This window comes from Aegilops tauschii, chromosome 6 (assembly GCF_002575655.3).
Source record: "Aegilops tauschii subsp. strangulata cultivar AL8/78 chromosome 6, Aet v6.0, whole genome shotgun sequence".
Taxonomy (NCBI): domain Eukaryota; kingdom Viridiplantae; phylum Streptophyta; class Magnoliopsida; order Poales; family Poaceae; genus Aegilops; species Aegilops tauschii.
The window spans coordinates 370,034,977-370,045,475 of record NC_053040.3 but is presented as its reverse complement, the minus strand read 5'-3'; the positions used below and the strand labels follow the sequence as shown (position 1 = coordinate 370,045,475).

The following is a 10,499-nucleotide window of genomic DNA, read 5'->3' as shown; positions in this document are numbered from 1 at the left end:
TTTATTCTTTATTCTTTAGTACGTATTCAATTATTCATCCATCCATGATCGTTCCTAATTTTTTGACATTTTGTGTACATGTCTAGGATTCCAATCATCCGATGTATAAATTTCTAATTCTTTGTATCCCATTTTCATCATAATTTTAGGACATTAGCCTGCCATGTTGCCTAAGAAGAAGCATTTGTGTGATGCTGAAAAAAGGAGAAAAATGAAAGAAAATGATCTGAAAATTTAACCACTGAAGAGTTCTTTCAGTAAGTACTTTACATCTTAAAGCAATGTTGATGTCATTAGAGAACAAGGGCTAGAAACTAATCCCGAGTACATATATGGTCTTAGCCTCTTAGGACATAGGGGCCCATGTCGTAGAGTTCGCCTAGGGCCTCCCAAAACACAGGGCCGGCCCTGATTGCCGGTGCCCTTGTCATCTTTGTCACGACGCTCGAGGACCCAAAATGGATCAAGCAAAATCTGCTCATCGTCGGAGCTGCCCGACCAGTCACTGTCCTCCTTCTCCTCTCTTTTTTTGGGGGGGGGGGGGGGGGGCATGGCACGGACCGCCCGACTTTGCTCTTGAGCGAGGGCGCGTGTGCTCCTCCTCTAGTCGCTTTTGGAGGATGTGGGCACGAAAGGCTTCCTCGTCAAAGGAAGTGTGCGTCTCCGCCACGTCGGCACCGAGGCGGGCCTCGGCCTCCCGTGCCATTTGTTTCGCATGGCAGGCACACCAGTCCCTGCAACACTCATACACCTCTGCACTGAAGATAGGGCAGCAAAAGGACCTCATCGCGTCCAGCAAGGCAGAGGGTACGTGCCTCGTGCCTCCAGCCCCGACGGATCCGAACGCCAGTTGTGCCAACGCAATGGATTCCCGCCAGATCAACTCCGACCTCTGTCGGCCACACTCCTCCCGTGAGCGGCGGATGACCATCGCCTCCTTGTCCCCGCATGGGACGATGTCCCAGAGAAAGGCGAGAGATCACCGCAACGGAGATTTGGGGCCAAGTGAAGTGAAGTGGCTAGGGTTTGATCCAAGGTGCGGATACGGATGAATATATTTTGTGTCGAACGAATATATGTTGTGTCGGTTGGGCCAGCATGGGCCAAATCCCGACGTGTCAAACGCGCTCGAGCGCGTCCGGGCCTCCTCATATCCTCCCTAAATTTGGGTAGGATGGGAGGGGTGCCAGTCAGCCAGGCGTATAGAGCCAGTATGAGGAGCCCGTCTAGGTCGGGATTTCATGACTAGCCAGTGACCCGGCCGTCTGCCCGGACATATAGGGATACAATACTTGAACATGATGAACCAAACTAAACTCTGAATGAAACATTGCAGAAATTAAAAAAAACATTGCAGAAATCAATAGAAACACAACTGGATTATATGAACATTTCATTCCAAGTTCACGCAAGATATAGGAGATTTCCCCCATACATTTCATGGACGAAATAGCAGGAGTTAGATTTAGAGGACTACCAATTAGAATGCCCACACGTACAACTGACAGCGTACAAAAAATTGCAGGCAGTGTCCCGTATAGCAGCGTCTCATTCAGTCATGCTTATATTCAGGCTGTTTCTCATTGTTCTCCTCCCAACCCCCATATTGCCCTTTGTCATCATGGCAACAAACTCTCCGTAATCAATGCGACCGTCCTGGTGAGCAAGAGACAGACAAGCGCAATTAGATCAAAGCTCTGTCGCAAACAAGCAGCAACACAAACTTTATATGGGCTTCGAAGTTCAAAGGTTCTACAGTGACAAATTAGTCAGATGTACTTGTCTATCATTGCATGCCAAAAAAATGTATGTATCATTTGGCGAGCATCTATGCCCCAAGTTACATCTGTAGACATTTTCAATAGAGAGCTTATGAAGGTTTATGCACCCAGGCATTACAGTCTTGTTTTAGGAACTGGGACTAGAACTAGCACAATTTAAAGGCCATAGATACTCCAGCTGCTTATAATTCAGCATATACCTACCCTACTACATGTGTGGGTTATAACAAACTAATAGAAACATATGCAAGCTAATTTTAACATTAAAAGTATTATAAGTGTACAGCACTATAAGCTTCATTTTACTTACATTATCCTGGTCAGCTTCGATTATGACATCATCAAGAAAAGCATCTGGCATGTTATGCTCTTTGCAAGCTTGCTGGAGCTCGTCCACTGTAATGTAACCACTACCATCCTTGTCAAAATAAGAAAAGGCTGCCACAAGATGTTCCTCTCGCTCTAGTTTATTGAGATGCAATGTAGCAGCAATGAATTCTATATAATCGATGGTTCCACTGTTGTCCACATCCGCCTGAAGTTATTCAAATGAAACCAAATAACATGTAAGACCATAAGTTACTCCTTTTAGGAGTGATGATTCTAAAATCCTGCATCATAAAACATATGCTCGGTATGAAAGAGGGGCAGTAACGAAACAGACAAGAAAGTTGTGGTGCCAGGAGCTAGGTCCTGTAGTTTAAGTACCTTAAACTTGTAAGGACTAATGCATAAAATCTGAAGAGCTAAACGAGTTTTTGAAAAAGCTTTGGAGTCGAGCCCCGGCTAAGACAAAACTGAACTGAAGTTGCACCATAGGCACATAAGCACATTTTCCATGGAAATAAAACGATTGAGTATTCCAAGTAAAATACGTTTCAGCTGTAGATCACAAAGACAGACGGGGTAAACATAAAGTAAGAAAAGTGTGTTAAATTTCGAAGTCCTGGAATAGATCAGTTAAACGAACTAGTTTCAATAAAGATATTTATATCCAATCCATTCAAGCTGAGAATAGTCTCACACAAGCTGCAAACCATCATAAAACTGGGGAAGAGGTACTTAAGCTAGCAAGTACAAGCGGGCATTGTTACTGATGTTCAGCCAACTTACCGCTTCCATAAGATCACGAATCTCAGTATCTTTTAGTGTTGAACCATACTTTCGCATGCCTTCTTTCAGCTCATCATATGTAATTGCACCGCTATTGTCTGTGTCCATTGCCTCAAACATTTCTTTTAATCCTGCAATCTCCTCCTCTGAAAGGCTCTCAGCAATTACCTGAATAAATGGAAATCCTTTGTTAATATAAAACCAAGCAATTGTGCCACATAAGATAAAAAAAATGAAATGCAAAAAGAGTCGCTCGACCAGATTACTAATTGTACACTAGACAAAGTAGTTAGCTTGAGTAAATAGCAGACTGATAATTCGGGGGTAACGTCAGTACATTATTTGTGAAATATAGTGTCACAATAAGTCAACAGAAGACAAGAGTCCAATTGATTTCTTTAAAACATACTAGTGCCAAAAACGCTCTTATATTATGGGACAGAGGGAGTACATCAGTAGAAACACTAATAAAAGATATTTGTGATGATAAAGTTAACACAAAATGAGAAAAAGCAATGAACATTATAATGACTATAAAGAAAATGGACGTAACTTCACTGCTGCACATGGTTAATTACTATAGGATCAGCTAAAGGTACTCACTCGCAAAGCCATCTTCTTTAACTTATTCATTGCCGAGAACTGCTTAATGCGAGAAAGGACAGCTGGATCAAGTGGACGATCAGGAGCAACTCCATGATCACAAATCCAAGGGTGACCTGAACAAGTAAGAAAAATATTATTTTACATATTTATTACACAATTGTACATGTATTGTACATATATATTGCACTAGTTTCTACATACTAAATGGTTTGTTTTCCCCTTTTAAACAAGCATGAGATGAACTAATACTCCTTCTGTATCAAAATATAAGACGTTTTTGACACTATCATAGTGTCAAAAGGCGTCTTATATTTTGGTACGGAGGGAGTAGATAATAACAGGTACATATCTGAGAACAATTCCATACAGATTAAAGTCCGAAATTCCCAACTGCAAGAGTTTAGAAATTGAGGTTTCCATGAGACTCTTAAAATAATCTTATTTCTTATCAACCAAAACAATGTTGTGCTTGTGCGGATATATGTCTTGAGGCATTACGAGATGGGCACACTGCTCAGAACAGGTATCAGAACAACATATTCAACCAAGGACCTGAATTAAGAAACAAGATCTGGAGTTCTGGTGAAAGTAACTAACATAGAACTTCATGTGCTGTTAGACGCTCTGCGGGGCGAGGATTCAACATTCTCATTATGAGATCCTTTGCACTATCAGAAATCACAGGCCAGGGATCACTATCAAAATCAATTACGCCTTTCAGTACTGCATCAAATATTCCTTGCTGAGTCTCTGCAATAAGTATATTCAGAAAATCAGCCTAGAGCAGTAGTAAAAAGTTAGAAAGGATTTCTAGTATTAATCACAGTTAACAATAAAACATAATGCTCTACCTGCCCAAAACGGTGGTACACCACTTAGTAGTATGTAAAGAATTACACCAGCTGTCCATACATCAGCTTCTGGTCCATAACGTTTGCGCAACACTTCTGGAGCTACATAGTAAGGGCTTCCAACAACATCAGTGAAAACTTGACCTGAAAAAAATAAAACAGCAAAAGGAATTTTCAATAAGATAATTCTGAATAAAATGAATATAATAAGTGGTCCATAAGATGCACATTACTCCTAACAAAGTGAACATATAGGACAAGAGATAGTAGGGTAGGAACAGGGAGGGGCTCCTATTTGTTGCATCTGAAAACCACCTTAGAAGCTGCTAATGATGAAGTTAAAAGATAACCCTGATTTTTTAACAAAGTAACACTGAATTGCAATTTTTGCCTCCATAGTAGTAATATCTATCGGGTGGCTGTGATCTCAATTCCACCAACGAAACATTTGGGTTCCGCAGCAGCGGAAGGAAGTTAAATTTTGTTGCCTGAAATGTCTCACCAGGCTTGAAGAAGACGGAGAGGCCGAAGTCGATGGCCTTAAGCGACATGTCGTCATCCTTGTTGGCCAGCAAGAAGTTTTCAGGTTTGAGATCCCTGTGGATGACCCCGAGCGAGTGGCACGCCTCGACAACTCCTACAACGATGCGCGTGAGCTCGGCCGCCTTGCGCTCGCTGTAATGCCCCCGCTGTATGATGCGGTCGAAGAGCTCGCCGCCGCCACAGAGCTCCATGACGATGTGGACGTAGACCTGGTCCTCGTAGGCGCCCTTGATGGCGACGACGTTCCGGTGGCCGGCGAGGTGGTGCATGATCTGGATCTCGCGGCGCACATCCTCGACGTCCTCCTTGGTGATGAGCTTGCGCTTGCCGATGGACTTGCAGGCGTAGTCCGCCCCGGTGGCGCGGTCGGTGCAGAGGTAGGTGGTGCCGAACTGCCCCTGCCCGAGCTTGCGCCCGAGCAGGTAGTGGTCGTGGAGGCTCGGGGTGGGGTGGCCGAGCACGTTGGCCGTCAGCTCCGCGGGGGCGAGCGAGCCCCGGCGCATGCCGGCGGCGGGGGGCGGGGCGGCCGCGTCGGCCACGGCCGCCGGGCGCGAGGGCCGCTTGCCCGGCGGGGAGTCGGCATCGGCATCGGCGGCGGCGACGGGCGCGTAGCCCGAGTCGTGGCGCTGCGGCGCGCCGCGGAAGCTGGAGAAGTACTTGGATCTAAAGGTGACGCCGCACGTGTTGCCCATCACACGGCCGCGGGAGGCGACCTCTCTCGCATCTATCTGAGGCTCCGATGGGGTCTAGGCTGCTTAGGCAGCGGCGGAGGCGTCGCGGCGCGGCTCGGCTTGGACAGGAAGCGTTGCGGCGCGGCCGATGGAGCTGAAATGGTGGGCGGAGGCCGCGAGGGTGAGAGTTGTTGCGGCCTCGGGACTCCAGAGTGAGCTGGAGGAGCGAGGAGGCGGCGGCGACTTCCCGGCGGCTTCGCGGTCACGTTTGCGGAAAGCGAAGCGAAGGTTGCGGCGGCCTTCCCTCCCTTCCCTGGCTCTGCTGCGCCTGCGCTGCGTTTCCGTTGAATCCGGGCGGAAAGATCGCACGGACTGGATATACAATTTCGCATTTGTCTGGGTGCCCGCTAACGGCCACGGGTGCAAAGATCCAGTGTGCAGGAAATGTTGGCAGTTTTTTTTTAGGGGAAAAATGTTGGCTAGTTTTCTCCCACAAAAATGATAATTTCCTCTCTTTTTTTCTTTCTTTTTTTTGCAAACAAAAGCCTTCAGAGAGGGCTAAACTTTATTAGAGGCAACCAAGAAAGTGTGTAGGGAGAGAGAGGCTTCCTCGTGGGAAAGAGATGGGCCTCCGAAGCCATTTTGGAGTTACTTTTAGGAGCTTTGTTGCATACGGGCATTTTCAACCGTACCCCTAAAACAGAGAGTATGTGGACAGCGATACGGAAGCCAGCCATCCAGCCCTAAACATCAAATGTTCGGACATGTTTCAAAAGGAATTTGAACAAACCGGACCTCTTGTCACAACTGTTGATAAATTAGATATTATGTTCAAACAAACAAAAAATGTGTAGAAATTTGAAAATATGTTCACGTTTTCAAAAATATTCAGAATTTTGAAAATACGTTTGCATTTCAAAAATATTCCCAATTTTCAAAAATGGCAAGGATTTTAAGGAATGGTCCAAAATTTTAAAAGATGTGTACAAACTTCAAAATTGTTCGCGCTTTCAAAAAGTTCACTTTTTCTATACCCCTATATAGTGTGCGAATAATTTTGAAAGATGGTCGTTGGATGAAGTCAATCCGACGGTGCAGAGATGGCAAATCCGAGCACTACACCAGTTGGATATCATCTACATTCCACCAGATTCTGCCACATGTATAATCTAGAATTTCCGTATCATAATTGCCCAAACTTTTTTTCTAGATGAATTGCCATTATTTCTTTTTACTTTATACTTTACAACGCACAATTCTATGAATCTCAAAATAGATTAACTTTTTTATAAAAACTAATTGATTTCAAATCAGATGAACTATAAGAATTAAACGAACATCTACATCATGCATATATGACTCAAAACTTACATGTTGTACTGTGGTATTTATTCATAATTTGGTTGCCAAATCTAATCAGTGCAATGCACATGTACCTTACTAGTGATAAAAATAACTTGATATTTTGAAGAAGAAACCCGACTAAAACCCAATTGCTACAGTATTGGTCACTATAGTGTCCAGTTGGACTGTCCTAGGTAGCAACGTCTTGTGCGGGTGGGTGGTATTTTGACTCACAGAGCATCTAATAGGAGCTACCACGCGGTATTGGAGGTGTCTTGGATTTTTTTTTCTTTTGAGTGAGGAATGTTTTTCCTTTTAAAAAAATGGAGGTGTCCTTTTTTTAGGCAAGAATCAGATGTCTTCTAGTTTTGTGTACTTTTTATTAGAAATTCCTGGTTTTGTGTACATAGGCTTGCGCACTTTTCCTATTTGACGCATTCTGCGTCAAGTAGTCGATCCTTCGCACAGACCCGATCAAGCTAGTGATTGAACTAGCAGACCCAACTTAGAAGTTAACGAGTACATCGCATCCGGTTTTGAGACCATTCCGAAAGGTTCCAGCCTGGTTTTTTTGGGTTTGGGAGCAATCTAGAAGATTCCTGAAACGTTTTTACTGGTTTTTTTCGCTTCCTAATGGTTTTATTATTATTGTTTTTTTCTTTTACTTTTTATCTGCTTCATTTTCTTTACTTCTATATCTTTATGTTTTTTTATTTTCTTTATGTTTTTGTTCAAAATTTTCACAAGCTTTTCAAAAAAAATTGGGGATTTCAATAAATAATTCCGTTTCAAATCTTGTTTGCTAATTTCGAAAAATGTTATTGAATCCAAAAAATCGTAAAATTCAAAAAGTGTTCTTTTTTTAAAAAAAATTCACAAATTCAAATTTTGATCATGTTTCAAAATTTTCTTCGGGGGTTAAAAAAACTGTTCCAGTCTCAATAATTTTTTGGATTTTCCAAAAAATGTTCATGTTTCCAAAAAAAATCTGGAGTTTAAAAAAGTTCTAGTTTTCAAAAAATGTTCGTGTTCCAAAGTTCGTTTTGGAATTTCAAAAAAATCCGTTTTGAAATAATGTTGGTGCTTTGAATTTTTTTCCTAGAGTTTCAGAAAACGTTCGTGTTTCCCAAAAGAATTGGAATTTCAAAATTTGTCCCTGTTTTGAAAAATTGTTCGCGTATACATTGTTCCCCGGAGTTTCAAACAAATGTTCAGTATTTTCAAAAATGTTCCTGTTTTTCGAAAATGTTGGAGTTTTAAAAAAAATTGTTCACAAATTTAAAAGTGTTCATGTTTCATAAAACATTTCCATTTTTTCAGACAAATGTTTTGCGTTCGCAATTTGAAAAATACTCAGGATCTGCAATTTGTTTTGATTCTTAATTGTGTCGCACAGATAAATATTTATATACGCACGTTAGCTCAACAGACTCGCTCTGCTGCTTGCTAGCTTGGGCCGGCCCAGTCAGATATACACCTATGCGTGCGGCCGACACTTTGCCGCAGAGAGCGGCACACAGGAGCTCCCTGGCTTGCGTAATTGGAGGAAACGAAAAATACAGGACGGGCCCGGCGGATTAGTGTTGTGGTCATAAGGCCGTGTTGTTTGGGCCCTGAGCTAGTGTTTGTTCTTTGGAGAGGCAACGATGCCTGGTTTGGATGGGAACCCCTAGTCGGCGCCTTCAGCGCCCATTAGGCTAGTTGGCGCCTGCACGTTCGTTGGTTGGGCCGTTTTTTAAGCAGGCCTATTCCCGAACCTTTGGTGTGCCTGTTTCGGGAAAGATATGGTACAAAACTGCGCGAAAAGAATAAAAAACATTACGATTCCTCGGCGTAGCAAACTCGCGACCTGCACTTTGGCTAAGCACTAGGGCGTGTGGTCCCAAGTGGCAAAAGTCAGCGCTAGCAGTTAAAAAACTATCATAGCCTCTCATACATCACAGATTTCGTAAAAATTACGTGAACATGCAGAAAAACGTTGCCCTATTAAGGGGCTGCTATAAATCAGCCGGATGATTTCTCCGCCTGGGTAGCCGTCCGATCTCGCGCTAGGTGGCCATTTGATCTAAGCAACACAGCCTCGCCTCACGTGCCTCGTCTGACCCTATTTCATTAGAGCAACGCAACACCCATCCTCGCACATCCGTCCGGCGACCTCGTAGCACCGGAAACGTCGGAAGCGATGCAATGCAGCTCCAAGAGCCGCTACCAATAGTTGCATCGCCGTGCAACACTCCGGGAGCTCCGGCATGCAGCACTGGTATGCTGCTCCATTGCAGCCACGGGCCTATGGCCATGGCAACACCAAGCACACAAAAGCATTCACGCCACGCCAATGAAGCTTCATTGCAGCTACGATGACGCTCCATTGAAGCCAAGGCGGCGCTCCATCGCAGCACCTCAACGACCGCTATATGTTGCACTGCAGCGTCCCCACCGCGCGGCTGTCGTCGCACCTCCCATCGCAGGACCCGTGGCCGCCGGCGAAGCTTCAGTGCAGCGTCACCACCGGCACGACGGTGCTCCTTCGCAGCACCTCGACGGCCGCAGCATGTTTCACTGCGGTGCCCCCATCGCATGGCCGCCGGCGTTAGCTTTAGTGCAGCACCGCCACCGGCGCGACGGTGCTACATGCACCATGACAGTTGCTGCATGCCCCATTGCAGCGCCCTACTGTGCGGGTGTTCCTCCATCGCAGCACCGACTGCCGTCGCATCTCCCATCGCAGAACCCCCGATTGGCCGCCGGCGAAGCTTTAGTGTCGCGCCGCCACCGGCGCAGCGATGCTCCATTGCAGCACCTGAAGGAAATATGCCCTAGAGGCAATAATAAAGTTGTTATTTATATTTCCTTATATCATGATAAATGTTTATTATTCATGCTAGAATTGTATTAACCTGAAACTTAGTACATGTGTGAATATATAGACAAACAGAGTGTCCCTAGTATGCCTCTACTAGACTAGCTCGTTAATCAAAGATGGTTAAGTTTCCTAGCCATAGACTTGTGTTGTCATTTGATGAACGGGATCACATCATTAGAGAATGATGTGATGGATAAGACCCATCCGTTAGCTTAGCACTATGATTGTTTAGTTTATTGCTATTGCTTTCTTCATGACTTATACATGTTCCTATGACTATGAGATTATGCAACTCCCGAATACCGGAGGAACACTTAGTGTGCTATCAAACATCACAACGTAATTGGGTGATTATAAAGATGCTCTACAGGTGTCTCCGATGGTGTTTGTTGAGTTGTCATAGATCGAGATTAGGATTTGTCACTCCGATTGTCGGAGAGGTATCTCTGGGCCCTCTCGGTAATGCACATCACTATAAGCCTTGCAAGCAATATGACTAATGAGTTAGTTGCGGGATGATGCATTACGGAACGAGTAAAGAGACTTGCCGGTAACGAAATTGAACTATGATGATACCGAGGATCGAATCTCGGGCAAGTAACATACCGATGACAAAGGGAACGACGTGTGTTGTTATGCGGTTTGACCGATAAAGATCTTCGTAGAATATGTAGGAGCCAATATGAGCATCCAGGTTCCGCTATTGGTTATTGACCGGAGAGGTGTC

General features: G+C 44.4%; 1 protein-coding gene across 1 annotated transcript; it reads right to left on the bottom strand.

Moving 5' to 3' along the window:
- Positions 1 to 1,360: 1,360 nt before the first annotated feature.
- On the bottom strand, positions 1,361 to 5,917 carry LOC109779705 (calcium-dependent protein kinase 5). Its single transcript, XM_020338346.4, has 7 exons — positions 4,854 to 5,917; positions 4,352 to 4,495; positions 4,098 to 4,250; positions 3,498 to 3,613; positions 2,895 to 3,062; positions 2,092 to 2,316; positions 1,361 to 1,656 (listed from the first exon to the last, which is right to left on the bottom strand). The coding sequence occupies exons 1-7, from the start codon at positions 5,584 to 5,586 to the stop codon at positions 1,549 to 1,551; spliced, it is 1,647 nt and encodes a 548-aa protein (XP_020193935.1). The 5' UTR covers positions 5,587 to 5,917; the 3' UTR covers positions 1,361 to 1,548.
- Positions 5,918 to 10,499: the final 4,582 nt, after the last annotated feature.